Source organism: Oncorhynchus gorbuscha, linkage group LG23 (genome assembly GCF_021184085.1).
Source record: "Oncorhynchus gorbuscha isolate QuinsamMale2020 ecotype Even-year linkage group LG23, OgorEven_v1.0, whole genome shotgun sequence".
Lineage (NCBI taxonomy): Eukaryota > Metazoa > Chordata > Actinopteri > Salmoniformes > Salmonidae > Oncorhynchus > Oncorhynchus gorbuscha.
The window spans coordinates 42,944,740-42,967,876 of record NC_060195.1 but is presented as its reverse complement, the minus strand read 5'-3'; the positions used below and the strand labels follow the sequence as shown (position 1 = coordinate 42,967,876).

General features: G+C 44.1%; 1 protein-coding gene across 4 annotated transcripts in view; it reads right to left on the bottom strand.

Moving 5' to 3' along the window:
* Positions 1–1,691: 1,691 nt before the first annotated feature.
* The window catches only part of LOC124011003 (teneurin-3-like), a 193,861-nt gene continuing 172,415 nt past the window's right edge, over positions 1,692–23,137 (bottom strand). For all 4 annotated transcript variants that reach the window (XM_046323892.1, XM_046323893.1, XM_046323894.1 and 1 more), the window contains 5 exons: positions 15,054–15,289; positions 13,510–13,806; positions 11,278–12,889; positions 10,898–11,028; positions 1,692–5,243 (listed from right to left, as the gene is read on the bottom strand). In XM_046323892.1, the coding sequence (XP_046179848.1) occupies positions 4,491–5,243; positions 10,898–11,028; positions 11,278–12,889; positions 13,510–13,806; positions 15,054–15,289 (3,029 nt within the window). In that variant the 3' untranslated portion in view covers positions 1,692–4,490. The remainder of the gene's footprint in view (positions 5,244–10,897; positions 11,029–11,277; positions 12,890–13,509; positions 13,807–15,053; positions 15,290–23,137) is intronic.

Here is a 23,137-nt window from a genome sequence, read left to right as displayed (position 1 = left end):
ATCTGATGCTGCAGTGATGTTTGAAGCTGATCCTAAAATAGCAAGTAATGGAATTATGCATTCTTCTCTGGAGCTGCAAATGGTCTCCTTAAGATTCTGCAATATCAAAACAACAAAGCAAGACATTTTGTGCAATACAAATTCAACACAATGACTGGCTGCATATTGTATAGGAGTAGGTACTGTACTGACCAGCTGATGAAAATCCAGAAATGTAGCCTTAACATCTTATTCACTTAATGCTCATCTATGGCACACACTATACCACTAGAGAGCGTCATAGAATTGTATGGACATTGATTAAGTGATGAGAGTTCATATGAAATGTGCTCCTTCATTTCCTTTAAAACAAATTATTCACATAGCATGGATCAGAAATAGACTTAACGCCATATTTATTTGGACAGAAAAGCTACCATGCCGTTTCTGTTGGGCAAAACATAACGCAAAACACAACCACAAACTGCATCCAATGATTTTGTAGTGACACGCTTGAGTGCATGCTAGGAATATGGGACCAAAGAGTAAACCTTTGACTTCTTTAATACACTAAAAGTGAATTTGTCCAAACACGTATGATGTCTTCAAATGGGGGAATGGATATATCCAATTCTTTCATTTCCAAACGGTGATACATGTACTTATGAATATACCCTCTAATAAAATTATAATTTCTGTACTGTCACCTTATATGAAACATTTGATCTCAAATCCAAAAGGAGTATTGAGCCATTTTAGCTTCACTGTCCAAATACATGGTCTTGAGTATACATATGCTTCCTTAAAATTAGGCTGGGTACTGCATATAACCTGTACATTTAGGAGAAATGGAGTATCACTGTAAGAATTATTCATAGGGTTGTGCCTATGATTATGTGAGTAGGCCTATACTTGAGCCTAAAATGTGTTTGAGTTTTTGCTGTGTCATCAAATGCAACTCTTAAGGCTTTGATCAACACTCTAATAATTGGGCAGAGCCAGCAATTATATCAATACAAAGTCTAATTAGAAGTTCCATTCAGAATTTTACACAAAGAAGTGAGAAGATTGCTTAACCCCAAAACTCAAGGATTATGAAGTTGATAAAGACATCGGTGTTTGGGGTATCTGTCTAAAATCCTGGTGTGTTACACTTGGTTCAGTCACAATTCAAGTAAAACATGTTACAAACAGCTGACTTCAATGAGAAGCAGTATGTGGCATTCTTGGCTCCCCAGATGGAATGTCTTCATAATCATTTTAGGGCAACATACGGGAAATTAAGGTCTTGTTGAATGCTTTCTAAACACATTCAGTAAAGAACGTTTGATATTCTTTTGCTTTACCCAACCACCTTCCAAGGATTTACCAGGTATTTTTAAGAAAAAGGCAAAAGATTTTAAAACCAAATGACAAATGAAAATGTCTGACTTGAAAAAATGTACAAAAATGTTTGAATTCATGATGTTATTTATACAAAACACATTATGATAATAGCTGCTAAGAACACTATAATTGGACAAACTTGTTTAGGTGATATGCATTTATGATTTTTTTTGTGTTCATTAAATATTTATTGGACAGAGGCTAAGTCACGTGGCATTATGCGTGATCAACATTAGACTTAGAGGAGACAATATTTATATAGTGATACTCTAACCATCTTTACACGTATTCAGTTTTTACAAAAAATATATGCTGTTTCTGGACAGGATATTTTATACTTTTATTCTACAAAATCTTGCAGTTTATAATGCAATATCAACCTTTCCTTTGTAACATCAGTGATGAATATAATACATGCTTTACATTTAATTTGCAATGTACAAACAACATAAATTACTCGTTATGAGACTAACATTCAAATGGCCAGTTAATCCATTTCTAAGGATCGGACCCTTTTTTTAAATATTGGCTTAAAATCACATACCAAAATCTAACTACAGGTAGCTCAGGACCTGAAGCAAGTGTATGCATATTCTTGATACCATTTGAAAGGAAACACATTGTAGTTTGTGGAAATGTGAAATGAATTTAGGAGAATATAACACAATATTTCCGGTAAAAGATAATAAAGATACAAAGAAAAAAACATGTGTTTAAAAAAAGAAAAGTTGTCATCTTTGAAATGCAAGAGAAAGCCCAATATATGACTTAGGGATCTAGACACTATTTAGATTTTGGCCACTAGATGGAAGCAGTCTATGTGCAAAGTTTTTGACAATCAATGAACCATTGCATTTCTGGTCAAAATGTTGTATCAAGACTGCCCAAATGTGCCTAATTAGTTTATTAATACATGTTCAATTTCATAACTGTGCACTTTCCTCAAACAATAGCATAGTATTCTTTCACTGTAATAGCTACTGTAAATTGGACAGTGCAGTTAGATTAACAAGTATTTAAGCTTTCTGCCCTTATCAGATATGTCTATGTCCTTGAAAATGTTCTTGTTACTTACAACCTCATGCTAATCACATTAGCCTACGTTAGCCAATGTGTGTGTGTGTGTGTGTGGGGGGGGGGGGCGATCCTGTAGAGGTCCATAAACAACGTTTCCATCCACAGTTTTTATGCAAGTAAAGTCATACTGTATAAAAATGATCACGACAGCTGTGATGGAAACAGGAAGTTTCGGTACAATTTTATAAATCCCGAGAGATAATTGTTGGTTCGACATTTGTCGGTAAAATTAATTATGTGAGAAGTGGCAGTGGAAATACACACAAATATTGATATAATAAAAGTCGCAATGAAGTAAACTTGGAGTCAAACAATGCAATGGTGTGTGGTCCTTCCATTACGACTTGGGAAACCCTGCAGTTTATTAGGCTACTTTTGAAATAAATTACGATGAACTTCACAGGGTCGTGAGAGTGCACGTTATGAGCTTGACGCTCCTTTCCAATAGATGTCGAGGGTCTTATTCTAGTGACATGATGATCGATGCTTGACTGCCATTTGACAAATAAAGATATTCTTGCTCTTACCCAAAATAATCTCATCATGTAGACTAAACTACCTATAGGGCCTACTACTTGCCAAGACCAGAGTGGGCTCATTTGCTATTTAACGCAACAGTTTGTGACAAAATGCGATGGAAACACATTGAACAACATATTTTTATTTGGTACATGAAAACTTAAGCGAAAAAGTACATTATGTGCACTACGTCATCGCGCACAGATTTTTATCCTCAACACGTCATCTTGGTGGAAAAACAACACTGGTGAGAAAATTTGCTTTATGCAGATTTTTGAACAATACAATTCTTGCAGAATTGACTAAACACGGTGTTACTGTGCTCAGACGAGACTCGTATCTGATCCAGTCTTGTACTTACGTCATACCTTTTGCCCTGATCCCAAAACCAAGACAAAGTCTGATTCGCAAAACAAATATTTTGTGTATTAAAACATGTAAGTTGTTACGATGTCTTTAAAAAAAAGTAAACCAAAGGGGAATAGGCATGAGTTTATCAAAAGCATTGCTTCTCAATTCCGGCATGAACTGTAGGTGTGATGAGTGAGAGGGAGCGCAAAATGAAAGGTCATTGATTTAAAGTAAATGTCCATTGTTTCCAGTAGGCTATCATTGTAAATACGAATTTGTTATTAACTGACTTGCCTAGTTAAATAAAGCTTGAATAATATGTATTTATTTTTTATCCAGATTTTTATGAAATATTACCTATACGACTTACAATATGTTAAAAAGCAGTTTTTCTGTGTTGGAATGGTGTGGGCATACTGCAACAAAATGGTGTGGGCATATACAAGTCATTAACAATATTCATGCGAGTAGCTCATTCTCCTCTAGACCGCTGACACCATACTCTATGAGGAAATAGTAAGCATTTTGTAAACGGTCTGTTTGAGATTCAAGTTTGAGGTAGGGTTTTTAAGTGTTTTTTCTCTAATTTATGCTTTCACCACAAATACTAATATAGGACGAGTCAAGAACATTATTTGGGTATGAGTTAACAGAATATGCATTTTAAAAGTGGGATTTGTACTGGACAGTTACTTTAAGACAAACATCTGGTAATGGACATGGCCTAATTAAGAGTAAAACATTTCCAGATATGTGCACTGTATGTAAACATTTAATTTCACCTTTAAATACTTTCTTTTAATTTTAAGCAGACATTTTGTAAATACAAAAAATGTAAATAATAGTATTTAACTTTTTCCCAAAACACCTCTATTCTCCTGGCTCCTGGTTGAGAGCTCATAGTCCAATCAGAGATTGTGCTACAGAAGTACATTTTGTCACTACCCATATAAGGCTTGGCGTAGTTGTACATTTACTCTGTAGTAGTCCCCTGTTAAACAGCATTGCACAGCATTGCTTTGGATCCCATATGATTTTTCAAAAACACACACTTACTCGGACATAGCCATAGTGCTCTTTGGCCATGCCACTATTGTTGCTTTCGTTCCTACCATCACCATTCCTCTATTGAAGCAGGACGTTCAACCTATTTTTGGCAGCGAGTGCACAGCAGTTTGTTACCTTTTCCCTATTTCACTTTGCCGTAGGAACTGAATGTTTTTCGCACTGTCCGCTAACTCCGGGTATAGCTCGATGGAAAGTACGTAATACCCGTCGTACCCCTGCACTTTCCCACTGCTCAGAAGCTGCCTCTTCTCTCCCTCCGTCCATGGGCGGACGCCCTCCTCACCGTCGCTCACCCTCTGCTGTTCGTTGGCCCACGCACTCACTAAGGCCCTCTGGCGGGCCAACTCAAGCACGCGGGCCTTTTCCTCATCCACCGTGGAGCCATAGCGCACGTGCAGCGCTAGTGGCCCACGACCCAACTCCACGTCTGCGAAGCGACGCGTCCGGCTGTCCATGACCGTGGTGGACTGGGACACGCTGACGTTGACGCCATTCTCCAGGGTCTTATGGCCGCTGGTGAGGCGCAGCGCAGCAAGATCACCGTCAGGCAGGCCCGGCTTGACGAAGTAGTGAGTGTCACGGCCTTCCACGGTGAAGTGCAGGTTTTCCAGGTAGAAGGCATTGTTGAGGACTGTGGCCACCTTGATGCAGTCCTCGTTGGCCACATTGAGCGTGTGAGTGTGGGCAGTGCCCTTGTAGATGGCGAACATGACAGCCCTCCCGATAGGGGACTGGGCGGCTGAAAACCAGAACCAGGGCTTCTCACCTCGACGGCCTCGGCCCGCATGGACCTCTGGAAGCCGCTCAAATGACAGGAGGGCATGCGCTTGTCTGGTAACTTCCTGCTGGACCCCAGAGATGGACTGTAAAGAGAGTGCAGTGTAACGTTAACATCTGAGCAGAACTTCACACTGCAGTCCATTCAGGCGCAGAAGCAGGCTTCAAAGACTTTACATGTGCCTGCAAGATAAGTGTTTTACCAGGCAGTGGGATAAGGTAAAATGCCAGTGGGGATTTTTTTTGTATATCAAGATTACCTTGCAATTCATGACAGTGTAGTAAGCATTGAATAGACATGAATCATTATTGTGTTAACAATGACAAGTGGAAATGTCACATATGTAGTGCTTTTAAATGTCTGTGTGCATTGCTTTTAAATTTGTATCACGAATGTGTAATGCAAGGACAACTATCACACTGTCTTGGATAGCAGAAAAGGTATTAATTGGATACAACAAATACAAATTTCAAGGTATGTTATTTGCTACTTTTCCCCAACTGTTTACACACTGGCCCATGAGGCACAATGACCCCAAACCTGTAACTAATTTAGAAGAACCATGCAACAAATCTGCAATACTACTGGCACATGCTTTGCGTTATACTCAGATTGCAATAATATAAGAAACATTTGTGACAACACACAATTCTCTACCTTTGCACAACCTTCACAACTAAATCCTATTGTGTGCAAATTAAAAGCAACACTGTTCAACAAGCTAAGCTCAATTACCAATTGATCACTTTCACATGTGCAAACACTATTTGCATAAATGTTCCCTTTGCAATCAGACCTTTGGTATAGATAAAAAGGCGACATGTGAGAACTCCTGTGTTTGGAGAACAATGGAAGCAAACTTGGCAGAGAGAGGTAGAGATGGATTTGGGGTTGGTGGTAGACCAAGAACGAGTTCATATATGATTAAATTCGGGCGACTGTGGTGGACCATGTGGTCAACCATGGTTTGGCCTTGAAAGAGGCTGTGCAGAGAGTGCAGCCCAATCTGAGCCACTTAACAGTAGCATCCATCATTCAGACGTTCCAAAATGAGAATACTGTAGGTACGTACTGCAGACACTGGAAATATCTACTACTTTTACGACTTGACTGTAGTACAACATAAAGCACCGTAAAGTCTGTAGATTCAAAGACATACCGTAAGGGGAAACCAAGTAAACGTTTCAAGTATTACTGGACAGTGCATTCGGAAAGGATTCAGACCCTTTGACTTTTTCCAAATTTGAGTTACGTTACAGCCTTATTCTAAAATGTATTAATTCATTTTTACCCCTCATATATCTACACACAATACCCTATAATGACAAAGCAAAAACAGTTTTTTGTTTAGAAATGTATTAAAATAAAAAACTGAAATGTCACATTTACATAAGTATTCAGACCCTTTACTCAGTACTCTGTTGATGCACCTTTCGCAGCCATTACAGCCTCGAGTAATCTTGGGTATGACGCTACAATCTTGCCAGATCTGTATTTGGGAGGTTTCACCCATTCTTCTCTGCAGATCCTCCAAAGCTCTGTCAGGTTGGATGGGAAGCGTCGCTGCACAGCTAATTCTAGGCTCTCCAGAGATGTTTGATTGGGCTCAAGCCTGCACTCTGGCTGGGCCACTCAAGAACATTCAGAGACTTGTCCCGAAGCCACTCCTGCGTTGTCTTGGCTGTGTGCTTAGGGTCGTTGTCCTATTAGAAGGTGAACCTTCGCCCCAGTCTGTGGTCCTGAGACCTCTGGAGCAGGTTTTCATCAAGGTTCTCTCTGTACTTTGCTCCGTTCATCTTTCCCTCAATTGTGACTAGTCTCCCAGTCCCTGCCTCTGGAAAACATCCCTACAGCATGATGCTGCCTCCACCATGCTTCACCGTAGGGATGGTGCCAGGTTTCCTCCAGATGTGACGCTTGGCATTCAGGCCAAAGAGTTCAATATTGGTTTAATCAGACCAGAGAATCTTGATTCTCATGGCCAGAGTCCTTTAGGTCCCTTTTGGCAAACTCCAAGTGTCTTGTGCCTTTTACTGAGAAGTGGCTTTCGTCTGGCCACTCTACCGTAAAGGCCTGAATGGTGGAGTGCTGCAGAGACGGTTGTACTACTGGAAGGTTCTCCCTTGAGGTTCTCTGGAGCTCTGTCAAAGTGGCCATTGGGTTCTTGGTCACCCTCCTGACATAGGCCGTTCTCCCCGGATTGCTCAGTTTGGCCGTGCGGCCAGCTCTAGGAAGAGTCTTGGTGGTTTCAAAATTCTTCCATTTAAGAATGACAGAGTCCACTGTTTTCTTGTTGGACCTTCAATGCTGCAGAAATGTTTCGGTACCCTTCCTCAGATCACAATCCTGTCTCTGAGCTCTACGGACAATTCCTTCCACTGGGACTTGGTTTTTGCTCTGACATGCACTGTCAACTGTGGGACCGTATATTGTCAGGTGTGTGCCTTTCCAAATCGTGACCAATCAATTGAATTTACCACGGGTGGACTCCAATCAAGTTGTAGAAACATCTCAAGGATGGAAACAGGATACCTGAGCTCAATTTTGAGTGTCAGAGCAAAGGGTCTGAATACATATGTAAACAAGGTATTTGTGTAGACTGATGAGATTTGTTTTTATGTAATCAATTTCAGCATAAGGCTGTAACATACCAAAATGTGGAAAAAGTGAAAATGTCTGAATACTTTCCCAATGCACTGTATGCATGAAATTTGGAGAGATACTCCTTTGTAACATGTTTATCTTGTATACTGTTTTACTGTACTGTTTACTGTACTATGTGCTATTTTGTTTTTGTAGGACTGAAAGACGACCACCACGTGGTGGTAGAACGCGTCTATTTACAGACGAACAGGAGCCTGCCATTGTGCAAATGGAAGTTGTAAATAATGCCATAAGAGTGTGGCTCAAGGTCATTGGTCACAGATAAATTGACGTCAAATCACGTTATATGTACAGTAGCTTTGAATGGACTGATCATGTCAACATCATACTTTCAAAATCTTTAGTTAGCAGTATTTTACCAGTTGGACCTCGTTTATCCCTGACATCCCAATTGTCTTGAACTCACTGAAGTCAAATTTTTGCAGTTCCGAGTTAACAGTTGTTTTGAGTGCGGCACAAATAATGCTTCGTTGACAGCATGTCCAATGTTGAATGTTTATCATTTTAAACTTGGAAAAGGAGCCCCTTAATTCCACATTTATGACCACACGGCCACTGTCACTGATTCCGTCCAAACCACTCGTTGAATTTGAGATTTTTTCCTTGTTGTGTAATATTTATGGTCGATGTACACCGATATGTTTTATCTATAATTTATCTTCATATGACAAGGATTAAAAAGGATTTGCCAGTAGATTGTCGATTTGATTCATGATGATGGTCATCCAACTCGGAGTTGTAAATCCGGCCTCAAGTTGTTTTGAAAGCACCATAAATCCAGAGAATGCCAGACTTTGATGACAACATTTGCTCATGAAGGACCGTCATGCCACCTTCCTGTTCAAGTGAGCACAGCACAAGGTGAATCCATATGCCAGGGAGTTATGTATACTGTCGCTATGTATACTGTAGCTTTATTGGTCACATACACATATTTAGCAGAGGTTATTTGACTGGTAGTGTATATTTAATGTGCATGTGCATTTTTACTGTATGTGTGCTTACAGTATGCTGTTTAAAATGTGTTGTTGAGTCATGTTGAAGTCTAAAACAAAAATGTTTGCATTAGTGTGACTTTCTTGTTTGAGTATACACAAACAATATACAGTATTGAATATGACACATTAGTGTGATCTGGGTTGTCACTAAGTTAGATTCCTTTTATTTGTTTGTACCGTAATTTCTGAACTATTAAGCGCACCTGAATATAAGCCGCACCCACTGAATAAAAAAAATGTATTTTGTACATAAATAAGCCGCACATGTCTATAAGCCGCAGGTGCCTACCGGTACATTGAAACAAATGAACTTTACACAGCCTTTAAACGAAACACGGCTTGTAACAAAAATAAATAGGCTTTTAAACGAAACATGACTTGTAACAAAGATTTAAAAAATAGCAGTAAACAGTAGCCTACCAAGAAAGTCATTGGTCACTATCTTCCTCCTCCTGTGCACTGAAACCTCGCTCTCCTCACTTTCATCCGGAGGCAAGCAAATTCCCAGCTGAGCTCATGCTGCCCTCTTCAGCACGCAGCAGTCCAGCCTTTCGAAACCCGTTGATGATAGTGGATTTTTTGAGAATACTCCACGCTGTCAGGTCCCACGGGCAGACTTGACCATAAGTTGCTCTTCGCATGTGGCCCGTTTTAGTGAAGGATTTCTCCCCACTTGTCATCCAAGCCTCCCACTGAACACGGAGCGCCACCTTAAATGCACGATTTACACTGATGTCGAGTGGCTGCAAATACTTTGTTGTGCCCCCAGGAATCACAGCTGGAATTGAGTTTGTCCTCTTGATGGTTTCTTTCACAGAATCTGTTATGTGGGCCCTCATGCTGTCCAACACGAGCAATGCCTTGTTCTTGTGAAAGAATCCTCCGGGTCGCTTGCCGTAACACTGCGTATGCCATTCATGCATTAGGCCTTCCGTCATCCATCCTTTCTTGTTGACTTTCACAACAATTCCTCTCTGAAATTTTTCTTTTGGCATCGTCATGCGTTTAAAAATCAACATTGGTGGAAGCTTTTCTCCCGATGCCGTGCAGCTCAGAACACAGGTGAAGTGCGTATTTTCATGCCCAGTTGTTTTCAGCGTGACAGATGATTCACCTCTCCTGTTGACAGTCCGAGTGAGAGGCAGGTCTAACGTCAGATGGAAAGCTCCGCTAATCTTTGCATCAGTGAATTTGTGGAAGTTTGACACTTTTTCCTCGTAGTCGGGAGGGAGCTGCTGACACAGACTCGTCCGTACCCTGATGGACAGGGCTTTACGTATCATAAATCTTAGACACCACGATGGTCCACCTCTAAAATCCTCAAACTTCATTGCGGTGGCGATTGTTTTGGCTTGCAGTCGGAACAGCCAGATCGATCGCCTTCAACTTGAAAGCTGCATCATATGCATTTCTCCGTGTCTTTGCCATGATGAGGGTGACAAAATGACTACCAGAATTATGGGAAGTTTGAGCACGCTCGATTTACGTCACATTATGTGACGGTGCTCAGTTTTTTGGCGGCATGAATCTTGTGAAAGCGGTAAAAATCCATAAATTAGCCGCGTCATTGAATAAGCCACGAGGTTCAAAGCGATATAGTCCGGAAATTACGGTATGTCTCATTTGTATGCAGAGTTTCATTATGATGAAGGGAGTACATGATTTTGATTGCGGCGTTTTGTTTTGCAAGATGTCCGTGGGGTTTAGGAAAATTGGCTAACTGTTTAGTGTACCTGAGATGTAGTTTCAGCAAACGTGTGTTAACAATTTGGGAAAAACTATAATCAAAGAATAAATGTAATTTGTACTTGTTCCTATGCAAAAGCTGTCCAATTAAATGGGATGCTATGGGCTAAATAGCATTCCAATTAAAAAGATGGGGCTACTGAACAAAATATACATTTAATAGAAGAATGTAGAGCATGCTTCTTTTCACCCCGGGAGTGCTTGATATTCAGCCAGCAAACAACTATGGTCTTCTAGATCACCCTGTTTACTATACATTTACCTAATATATGGACCGCAAATAGCATGACAATAACTGAGATTTTGAAATCATGTCAGATATGAAACCAACCGGTAGATCGTCCCAAAGCTGGCTCTTCTTCAGTTCATAGGAGGGGTGGGTCAGGTCAAACTTTGGGACTGGGAAGCCAGGAATGGTGTTGTGTAGATGGAACCCAAAGGTCACTAGCCAGCTATTCACATCTACATCGGACAAATAAGGGCAGAGTCATAATAAATATTTAATGGCATGGTTATGTCATAAAAAAATATGGAAAATGCTTTATAATATAAGTATTTTGTGTCTTAGTTAACATTATTAAGCTGGTTATACATGCATGAACAAAGCACGTATAAACATTTAATCTTTTGAATAGCACATTTGTATAACATGTATACACTATGGGCACATTAAATATGACAAAGTAAAATAAAAGTGAATAAATATCCTACCTGCCACATATTCTCTCACTTCATGTACTTTGCTGATGGGGTTGTTGTTTCTGAACATATAGAGATTAAAAGGACCTGGCTCTTTCCCCACTCGTTTCCACGTGCTGATGTCAGGCACAGTCCACCTGCCGGGCATAATGTCATAGTCCCTCTCACCAAAATGCAACAATTTGGTCAGCGGATCATAGAGTCCCCCGTGGAACCCCAGCAACAGTTGAAAGTCCGGGTTGGAGTCAAAGTAGATCTCCCCGTACGCCGTGTACTGGACCTGCTTGATCAGGAGGCCGTTGCTGGTGAATACGGCAAGAGGGGTTCCGGTGTTGTCACAGGCGATGTAATACTCCTCTCCGCTGCTGATCTCCTGGGCAAACAGGTGGCCCTGCAGGTCATAGTACATTGAGGTGATCTCAGAGCTGGAGTGATTGTAGACATGGGTGATTCTGCTGGGGTAGCTCAGGTCTGCATAGAAGTATTGCAGGTGCTGCCCCAGGCTGGCCTTGGTGGACACTCTTCGGCCCAGGCCGTCGTAGCGGTACTGGATGATCCAGCTGTTGCTCTTGCTATAGACGCGCGCCAGGAGGCCTTTGGAGTTGTACTCAAAGATCTCAGAGCCTCGCTGGCGGAGGAAGCCATCCTCGTCCATGCGGTACTGTACGTCTCCCAGGCGGGTGATGCGGTCGCGGAGATCGTAGCGCAGGGGGAGCAGGCGGGCACCGTTACCTGGGTTCAGTAGGTGGAGGTTGCCATTCAGGTCGTAGGTGTAGCGCCACATGACCTTGTCATTGAGGTAGACTGTCTGGAGCTGGCCATCCACATCATACTCGTAGCCGTACTTGGTGGTGTTGGCAAACGGTCCGATCTTGATCTCCCTCTTGGTACATCGCCCCACGTCGTCGTACTGGAAAGTGATCCAGTACATGAGGGATCGGAAGATCTCGTACTGAATCTCCTTGATCCGTCCGTGGGCGTCAAAGTGCTTTGTGTAGGTCATAACAGCCGTGGAAATGATCTGGTTGATGTCATAGTAGATGACTCCAAACTTGCCGAACTGCTCGACTTTGCCGGATATGTCGTCGAACTGGTAGAGGTCGATGGGCAGTGGGGTCTCATTGATAACACCCTGCACGCTAGTAATGCGCAAACTGCTGTCATAGGTATAGTCGAAGCGGGCGTTGACCATGCCGTCCTCGCTGAAGCGGAAGATCTGCCGGTCCACCAAGGGGCCCACTTGACGATAGCGGATCGAACATATAAAACCCTCGTTCTGCAGGTTGACCGTCTTTAGCACACCCGCCATCTCGTCATAGGTGAAGCTGACCCGCGTGATGTCATACAGGACTTCAGCTAGCTTGTTCTGTCGCCGATACTTGTAGAGGACCTGGCGTCCCGTGCCCAAGTGCGCCACTCGCTGGAGGAGGCCGTCCTCGCTGTAGTCCACAGCAACAGAGGCATTGCTGTCGGGTGGGTGAAAGAGGTTGCGGTAGTAGCCCACCGAGCGGACCGTCTGCATGGTGTAGCGTGCCACACTGGGCATGGTGACTGCAGATAGCCGATCCTGAGAGTCAAAGTCAAAGATGTACTGACGCTGGCTGTGGAGCAGGAGCACCATCGACTAGAGGAAAGATGAGGGAAGGGAGAACAAAATTATTTACAGTTCTTTAAATATTCATTTTTATACGGTCCACAAAAGCTATGTTTTATGAATACAAATAATTATATATACACCACCAGCTCACTAAATAGCCTAAACAATTGCGTCAGACATTCTCACGTTTATTTCTGTCTCGTAAAATTTTTGCAGACTTAACAGTTAATTAATATGCACTTTGGATGCTAGAATTGCTTTCAGTAGGCTGCCACCCTTTCAGTGTGCCCCATGTTTCTCTGTTGACACGGCCTATCCCAGTCACACGATGAGCTCAAGGAGGGCGAGGAAATCTCTGCATGGTTTTGCATGAGGAAAAGACCTTGGAACTGAGTCCGGCAGTAAGTTATCTCACTTATTTTAAGTTCTGCGAGAAGTTAACATAGTGAGCAGCTCTAGTGTGGGCAAGTACATTATGTGTGACTGTGTGTGTGTGAGATTTAAAAGTTCCGCTTCAGCAAGGTGTGTGTGTGGCCTCGATTTCAATATACAATTACTTTTACCATCAAAAGTACTCCATTTTTGTTTGTGCATTGATCGACCAGTGGAGAAACCAAAGCATTCTATAGAGTCGCTTCAACCCTCACCTTGTCCAGATATGTGTAACTCCACCTCTTCCCGTCAGCAAACACTCTGGACACGAGGCGTCCCTGACTGTCATACTCCAACCGCTCCGTGGTCAGCCCCCTCTGGAGGGCATTGATCTGCCCATTGCTGCTCAGGCTGACGTTCACGGGCAGCATCTTACTGCTGGGCACCCACAGCACAGGGTGGCCAGTGGCATCATAGATAATCTTCAGCAGGAACTTCCTGTGGTCGTCATATATCTTCTCCGTCCTCAGCGTACGGTCGTAATCAACCGACAGAATGTTCCGGCCGTTCACCTGTTAGTTGGTAATATGTGTATTGGATCAAAGCCCAGACAAAACAAAACAAAACAGACAATGAAGCTTTTCAGTCAGTCACAGAGGGCACTTATAGTTCTGTTTGGACGCTTGTTAAAGTGGCATTTAGTGTGATTGCCGCTCTTTGGCATTCAGTGTGAGGAGATTAACAGCTCCTTCAAAGGCTTCATTAAACTCTGGCGTTTGCTCAGCAAGTCTTAAATCCCACCCTCCTCCCTCCTTAAATTTAATGGGGACAAAATGGTTGTTAACCCTTTAGGATTGGCTTATATGGATAGGTGACAATTAACATTTTTTCTGAAGAAGAAGAAATGCATGACCTTAGTAACAATGGAAAGGGAACAGTTTGGCGATTATCTGAAAATTATTCGACCAAAGCTGACACAAGACTGAATCCAAACATTACACTGTTGATTTTATTGTGCAAAAGAAGTATTCAACTATAAGGTGCTCTTTGAGCACTCCTAGCTGTGCCATTAAGGAACTAGAGCAAGTACACTTGTACTCTTGTTTGGAACAAAACCCTGCATCCCCGCCATCACACAATTACTGTGGCTGTTTTCGCAATCCAAAAATGGTCCATTATACGTCGCAATCTAGGTCAGTGGGGCATCATTTGAGTTATAAAATACGATATTGAAGTGTTAAGCTTGCAATTCAGGGAAACGCATCATAATTTTGGTGAGCATAGAAAGGAGTGCCTTCAGGCACGTGTGTCGCTGCAAATTGTCTTCACAATAGACAAGCAGCCTCATCCTGTTGACAACATGTCATCCAGTGATCATGAACGTCAACACTGTTTATGACATGAGCTTTATGATATGGAAATGTTGAGTGCACATTTGGCCAGGTGTTTAGCTCGACTGTATGACGTCAAAGCGGTACTTATTATAATCCTGAAAGCCTCATCTTTCAAAATGTGTAGAGTCCTCTTAATTTACAGCATTTCCCTCACTCAGACAACAAAACGTTAGCAAAAGTTGCCCAGATTAGCGGGAGGGATGGGGGCAACGTCTTGCCGAGTGTGCTGCTCAGGTTCAGAAGGGCTGTCAGTCAAAACCCATACAGCGCTGTGAAGCAACAGAGTCAGAGCTCCGATGTCATGTATAGCATGTTACTGTCCAGCCATTTAGCAGTGACCAAATCTGAATGCAGTCAGGGAGTCAAGTGTCACAGTTGGTCTTGCTAGCAAGTGAAACTTTTATGAATAAAACAGTGAAACACACCCTTAGCTTGCGCCCAAAAACGATGACTTTGCCCCTGGCCTGCTCCTTGCGGAAGCGCCACTCAACCAGATTCTGCCCACTCTCCCCTGGCAAACTCATGTTGCGCCGTGCCACTGTGGGGTTGGCAGTGCCCGCCAGGATGTGGGGCTCAGTCTGGTAGTGGGTGTCCATTCCGTTGGCATAGGTGATCCTCAGAGAGTTATCATAGCCCACCTGATAACTGCTTCTACATTGATCTGAAAATGTAATAATTGATCATTATTGATAACATACCATTGTACTAAGTGTTGTGATTATAAATCATTGTTGTGGATACTAAGGGAAATCTTGCCTATGTCGTGGTAGATAACAATAACACTACCTTCCAATAGAAAAACAGACAGACAAACATTAGAAAAGGACTATAGAACTACAATAAATGGAACAATTCACTAAATAGCTTGAAACACAATACAAAAAGTTACGATACAAGGTTTCGGCTCACCCCACACACTGAAGGAGTAAATCCGCTCACCCATAATGATACATGACTTAAGCTTACTCAACATTGCTCTGAGACCCCAGCAACAATGACAAAAGAAAACATTCAAAAAGGCAGCCTGAACTGTTTGTGTATCAGCAAGACTGTCAGCATGCTTCAGTTCGGCTGGCAGCTAGCCGAAGTTGGCTAGGCGAACCAAACGAGTGTGCTTACATACTCCCTTCAAAGACCTTTGCTTGAAAAATGAGCAAAAAGCGGCAAGAGTACTGTTTGTCCACTTTGAGACGACGTAGCCAGTATACACTTCCTCAAAATAGACAGAATGAATCAAATCAAATCAAATTGTATTGGTCACATACACATATTTAGCAGATGTTATTGCGGGTCGAGTGAAATGCTTATGTTCCTAGCTCCAACAGTGCAGTAGTATCTAACAATTCACAACAAATACACAAATCTAAAAGTAAAATAATGTAATTAAGAAATATATAAATATTAGGACAGGCAACGTTGGAGGGGCATTGACTAAATACAGTAGAATAGAATACTGTATATTAACTCAGAAAAAAACAAAGTTCTCTCACTGTCAACTGCGTTTATTTTCAACAAACTTAACATGTGCACATATTTGTATGAACATAAGATTCAACAACTAAGACATAAACTGAACAAGTTCCACAGACATGTGACTAACAGAAATTTAATAATGTGTCCCTGAACAGAGGGGCGGGGTCAAAATCAAAAGTAACAGTCAGTATCTGGTGTGAACACCAGCTGCATTAAGTACTGCAGTGCATCTCCTCCTCATGGACTACACCAGATTTGCCAGTTCTTGCTGTGAGATGTTACCCCACTCTTCCACCAAGGCACTTGCAAGTTCCCGGACTTTTCTGGGGTGAATGGCCTAAGCCCTCACCCTCCGATCCAATAGGTCCCAGACATGCTCTATGGGATTGAGATGCGGGCTCATTGCGGTCCGGGCTCTTTGCTCTTCACCGACATTCCTGTCTTGAAGGAAATCACGCACAGAACGAGCAGTATGGCTGGTGGCATTGTCATGCTGGAGGGTCATGTCAGGATGAGCCTGCAGGAAGGGTACCACATGAGGGAGGAGGATGTCTTCCCTGTAATGCAAAGCGTTGAGATTGCCTGCAATGACAACAAGCTCAGTCCAATGATGATGTGACACACCGCCCCAGACCATGACGGACCCTCCACCTCCAAATCGATCCCGCTCCAGAGTATAGGCCTCCGTGTAATGCTCATTCATTCGATGAAACATTTGAATCCCACCATCACCCCTGGTGAGTCATAACCATGACTCGTCAGTCAAGAGCACTTATGCCAGTCCTGTCTGGTCCAGCGATGGTGGGTTTGTGCCCATAGGCGACGTTGTTGCTGATTACAACAGGGCTACAAGCACTCAGTCCAGCCTCTCTTAGCCTATTGCGGACAGTATGAGCACTGATGGAGGGATTGTGCGTTCCTGGTGTAACTTGGGCAGTTGTTGTTGCCATCCTGTACCTGTCCCGCAGGTGTGAAGTTTGGATGTACTGATCCTGTGTAGGTGTTGTTACACGTGGTCTGCCACTGCGAGGACGATAAGCTGTCCGTCCTGTCTCCCTGTAGCGCTGCCTTAGGCGTCTCACAGTACGGACATTGCTATTTATTGCCCTGGCCATATTCCTTGCAGCATGCCTAAGGCATGTTTTTCACACTGTCTGTGTGGGTGGACCATTTCAGATTGTCAGTGATGTGTACTCCGAGGAACTTGAAGCTTTCCACTTTCTCCAATGCAGTTCCGTCAAGCTCCTTCATTTTGTTGACGTTGAGGGAGAGGTTATGTTCCTGGTACCACTCCTCCAGGGCCCTCAGACCTCAGACCTACTGCTGTTGAGTATTCTGCAAACTTGATGATTGAGTTGGAGGTGTCCGTGGCCATGCAGTCATGGGTGAACAGGGAGTACAGGAGGGGGCTGAGCATGCACACTTGTGGGGCCCCTGTGTTGAGGATCAGCGAAGTGGAGGTGATGTTTCCTACGTCAGGAAATCCAGGAACCAGTTGCACAGGGCGGGGTTCAGAAGCAGGGCCCCGAGCTTCATGATAAGCTTGGAGGATACTATGGAGTTGAAGGCTGAGCTATAGTCAATGAAAAGCATTTTCATGTACATTTGAAGTCAGAAGTTTACATACACCTCAGCCAAATACATTTAAACTCTTTTTTTTTTTTACAATTCCTGGCATTTAATCCTAGTAAAAATTCCCTGTCTTAGGTCAGTTAGATTCACCACTTTATTATAAGAATATGAAATGTCAGAATAATACTTTTCTATAGGATTGAGGTCAGGGCTTTGTGATGGCCACTCCAATACCCTGCCTTTGTTGTCCTTAAGCCATTTTGCCACAACTCTGGAAGTCTGCTTGGAAGAGCCATATGCGACCAAGCTTTAACTTCCTGACTGATGTATTGAGATGTTGCTTCAATACATCCACATGATCTTCCTGCCTCATGATGCCATCTATTTTGTGAAGTGCACCAGCCCTTCCTGCAGCAAAGCACCCCCACAACATGATGCTGCCACCCCTGTTCTTCACGGTTGGGATGGTGTTTTTCGGCTTGCAAGCCCCCCACCCCTTTTTTCTCCAAACATAACGATGTTCATTATAGTCAAACAGTTCTAGTTTTGTTTCATCAGACTAGACTAATTTTCTCCAAAAAGTACGATCTTTGTTCCCATGTGCAGTTGCAAACCATAGTCTGGCTTTTTTTATGGCAGTTTTGGAGCAGTGTCTTCTTCCTTGCTGAGAGGCCTTTCAGGTTATGTCGATATAGGCCTCATTTTACTGTGGATATATGTACTTTTGTACCCGTTTCCTCCAGCAGCTTCACAAGGTCCTTTGCTGTTGTTCTGGGAATTATTTGCACTTTTCTTGGAGACAGAACGCGTCTCCTTCCTGAGCTGTATGACGGCTGCATGGTCCCATGGTGTTATACTTGCGTACCATTGTTTGTATAGATGAACGTGGTATCTTCAGGCGTTTGGAAAGTGCTCCCAATGATGAACCAGACTTGTGGAGGTCTACAATTTGTTTTGGCTGATATTTTTCCTTCTTTCCCATGATGTCAAGCCCAGAGGCACTGAGTTTGAAGGTAGCCCTTGAAATACATCCACAGGCACACCTCCAATTGACTCAAAATATGTAAAGCTTCTAAAGCCATGACATAATTTTCTGGAATTTTCCAAGCTGTTTAAAGGCACAGTCAACTTAGTGTATGTAAACTTCTGACCCACTGGAATTGTGATACAGTGAATTATAAGTGAAATCATCTGTCTGTACACAATTTTTGGAAAAATGACTTGTGTCATGCGGTCGCATTCCGCTTCGCTCCACAGGTAGTATCACATTTTCATTTAATTTCATTACAGTACAACGGTTTGATTTGTTTGACCGTAGCTAGCTACATAGCTAGCTACATAGCCGTCTTTGTATCAAAGATAATTGTGTAGTCTAGAGCGATTTTCTAGGTTAGCTAGCCAGCTATTGTCGTTCTTTTAACGCAACGTAACGTAATCAACACTGCTAGCTAGCCAGCTAGCCCCCGAATAGCAGCACTGTAGAAACTATTACACTCAACGGAACGACTTGATTAGTGTAGTGTCAACAACGCAGCCACTGCCAGCTAGCCTACAAAGTCAACAACGCAGCCACTGCCAGCTAGCCTACTTCAGCAGTACTGTATCATTTTAATCATTTTAGTCAATAAGTTTCTTGCTACGTAAGCTTAACTTTCTGAACATTTGAGACGTGTAGTCCACTTGTCATTCCAATCTCCTTTGCATTAGCGTAGCCTCTTCTGTAGCCTGTCAACTATGTGTCTGTCTATCCCTGTTCTCTCCTCTCTGCACACACCATACAAACGCTCCACACCGCGTGGCCACAGCCACCCTAATCTGGTGGTCCCAGCGCGCACGACCCACGTGGAGTTCCAGGTCTCCGGTAGCCTCTGGAACTGCCGATCTGCGGCCAACAAGGCAGAGTTCATCTCAGCCTATGCCTCCCTCCAGTCCCTCGACTTCTTGGCACTGACGGAAACATGGATCACCACAGATAACACTGCTACTCCCACTGCTCTCTCTTCGTCCGCCCACGTGTTCTCGCACACCCCGAGAGCTTCTGGTCAGCAGGGTGGTGGCACCGGGATCCTCATCTCTCCCAAGTGGTCATTCTCTCTTTCTCCCCTTACCCATCTGTCTATCGCCTCCTTTGAATTCCATGCTGTCACAGTTACCAGCCCTTTCAAGCTTAACATCCTTATCATTTATCGCCCTCCAGGTTCCCTCGGAGAGTTCATCAATGAGCTTGATGCCTTGATAAGCTCCTTTCCTGAGGACGGCTCACCTCTCACAGTTCTGGGCGACTTTAACCTCCCCACGTCTACCTTTGACTCATTCCTCTCTGCCTCCTTCTTTCCACTCCTCTCCTCTTTTGACCTCACCCTCTCACCTTCCCCCCCTACTCACAAGGCAGGCAATACGCTCAACCTCATCTTTACTAGATGCTGTTCTTCCACTAACCTCATTGCAACTCCCCTCCAAGTCTCCGACCACCACCTTGTATCCTTTTCCCTCTCGCTCTCATCCAACACTTCCCACACTGCCCCTACTCGGATGGTATCGCGCCGTCCCAACCTTCGCTCTCTCTCCCCCGCTACCCTCTCCTCTTCTATCCTATCATCTCTTCCCTCTGCTCAAACCTTCTCCAACCTATCTCCTGAATCTGCCTCCTCAACCCTCCTCTCCTCCCTTTCTGCATCCTTTGACTCTCTATGTCCCCTATCCTCCAGGCCGGCTCGGTCCTCCCCTCCCGCTCCGTGGCTCGACGACTCATTGCGAGCTCACAGAACAGGGATCCGGGCAGCCGAGCGGAAATGGAGGAAAACTCGCCTCCCTGCGGACCTGGCATCCTTTCACTCCCTCCTCTCTACATTTTCCTCCTCTGTCTCTGCTGCTAAAGCCACTTTCTACCACTCTAAATTCCAAGCATCTGCCTCTAACCCTAGGAAGCTCTTTGCCACCTTCTCCTACCTCCTGAATCCTCCTCCCCCCCCCCTCCTCCCTCTCTGCAGATGACTTCGTCAACCATTTTGAAAAGAAGGTCGACGACATCCGATCCTCGTTTGCTAAGTAAAACGACACCGCTGGTTCTGCTCACACTGCCCTACCCTGTACTCTGACCTCTTTCTCCCTTCTCTCTCCAGATGAAATCTCGCGTCTTGTGACGGCCGGCCACCCAACAACCTGCCCGCTTGACCCTATCCCCTCCTCTCTTCTCCAGACCATTTCCGGAGACCTTCTCCCTTACCTCACCTCGCTCATGAACTCATCCCTGACCGCTGGCTACGTCCCTTCCGTCTTCAAGAGAGCGAGAGTTGCACCCCTTCTGAAATAACCTACACTCAATCCCTCCGATGTCAACAACTACAGACCAGTATCCCTTCTTTCTTTTCTCTCCAAAACTCTTGAACGTGCCGTCCTTGGCCAGCTCTCCCGCTATCTCTCTCAGAATGACCTTCTTGATCCAAATTAGTCAGGTTTCAAGACTAGTCATTCAACTGAGACTGCTCTTCTCTGTATCACGGAGGCGCTCCGCACTGCTAAAGCTAACTCTCTCTCCTCTGCTCTCATCATTCTAGACCTATCGGCTGCCTTCAATACTGTGAACCATCAGATCCTCCTCTCCACCCTCTCCGCGGCCCACGCTTGGATTGCGTCCTACCTGACAGGTCGCTCCTACCAGGTGGCGTGGCGAGAATCTGTCTCCTCACCACGCGCTCTCACCACTGGTGTCCCCCAGGGCTCTGATCTAGGCCCTCTCCTATTCTCGCTATACACCAAGTCACTTGGCTCTGTCATAACCTCACATGGTCTCTCCTATCATTGCTATGCAGACGACACACAATTAATCTTCTCCTTTCCCCCTTCTGATGACCAGGTGGCGAATCGCATCTCTGCATGTCTGGCAGACATATCAGTGTGGATGACGGATCACCACCTCAAGCTGAACCTCGGCAAGACGGAGCTGCTCTTCCTCCCGGGGAAGGACTGCCCGTTCCATGATCTCGCCATCACGGTTGACAACTCCATTGTGTCCTCCTCCCAGAGCGCTAAGAACCTTGGTGTGATCCTGGACAACACCCTGTCGTTCTCAACTAACATCAAGGCGGTGGCCCGTTCCTGTAGGTTCATGCTCTACAACATCCGCAGAGTACGACCCTGCCTCACACAGGAAGTGGCGCAGGTCCTAATCCAGGCACTTGTCATCTCCCGTCTGGATTACTGCAACTCGCTGTTGGCTGGGCTCCCTGCCTGTGCCATTAAACCCCTACAACTCATCCAGAACGCCGCAGCCCGTCTGGTGTTCAACCTTCCCAAGTTCTCTCACGTCACCCCGCTCCTCCGCTCTCTCCACTGGCTTCCAGTTGAAGCTCGCATCCGCTACAAGACCATGGTGCTTGCCTACGGAGCTGTGAGGGGAACGGCACCTCAGTACCTCCAGGCTCTGATCAGGCCCTACACCCAAACAAGGGCACTGCGTTCATCCACCTCTGGCCTGCTCACCTCCCTACCACTGAGGAAGTACAGTTCCCGCTCAGCCCAGTCAAAACTGTTCGCTGCTCTGGCCCCCCAATGGTGGAACAAACTCCCTCACGACGCCAGGACAGCGGAGTCAATCACCACCTTCCGGAGACACCTGAAACCCCACCTCTTTAAGGTATACCTAGGATAGGATAAAGTAATCCTTCTCACCCCACCCCCCTTAAAAGATTTAGATGCACTATTGTAAAGTGGCTGCTCCACTGGATGTCATAAGGTGAACGCACCAATTTGTAAGTCGCTCTAGATAAGAGCGTCTGCTAAATGACTTAAATGTAAATGTAAGTAGATATCCTAACAGACTTGCCAAAACTATAGTTTGTTAACAATACATTTGTGGAGTTGTTGAAAAATTTGTTTTAATGACTCCAATCTAAGTGTATGTAAACGTCCGACTTCAACCGTAAGTATTCCTGTTCTCCAGATGGAATCTAATCGAACTCAAGAAATCTAGCATTACTTTTGACGTTTTTCTTTGTAGAAGAAATATTAGTCGAGCAATTTTACATCTAACTAATGCTTGGTGCAGTATTTCTCAATGAAAAAATTTGCAAAACAATGAGTCGTCTCTTGTTGAATGACAACAAAGACTTGAAGAATCCCTACTGTTGAGCAATCACTGACAGTGGGGCCTAGACTTCGGTTTCACAAAATGTTGTCATAAGATATATTATGCACCAGTGGAGGCTCCTCAGAGGAGAAATGGGAAGACCATCCAGTCCTCCTCTGGGTACATTGACTTCAATACAAAACCTAGGAGGCTCATGGTTCTCACCCCCTTCTATAGACTAACACAGTATTCATGACAACTTCCAGAGGACGTCCTCCAATCTATCAGAGCTCTTGCAGCATGAACTGACATGTTGTCCACCCAATCAAAGATTCAGAGAATGAATCTAGTAATGTAAACTAACTCACTTTTGTACATTACGCTGGTCCGTACAAT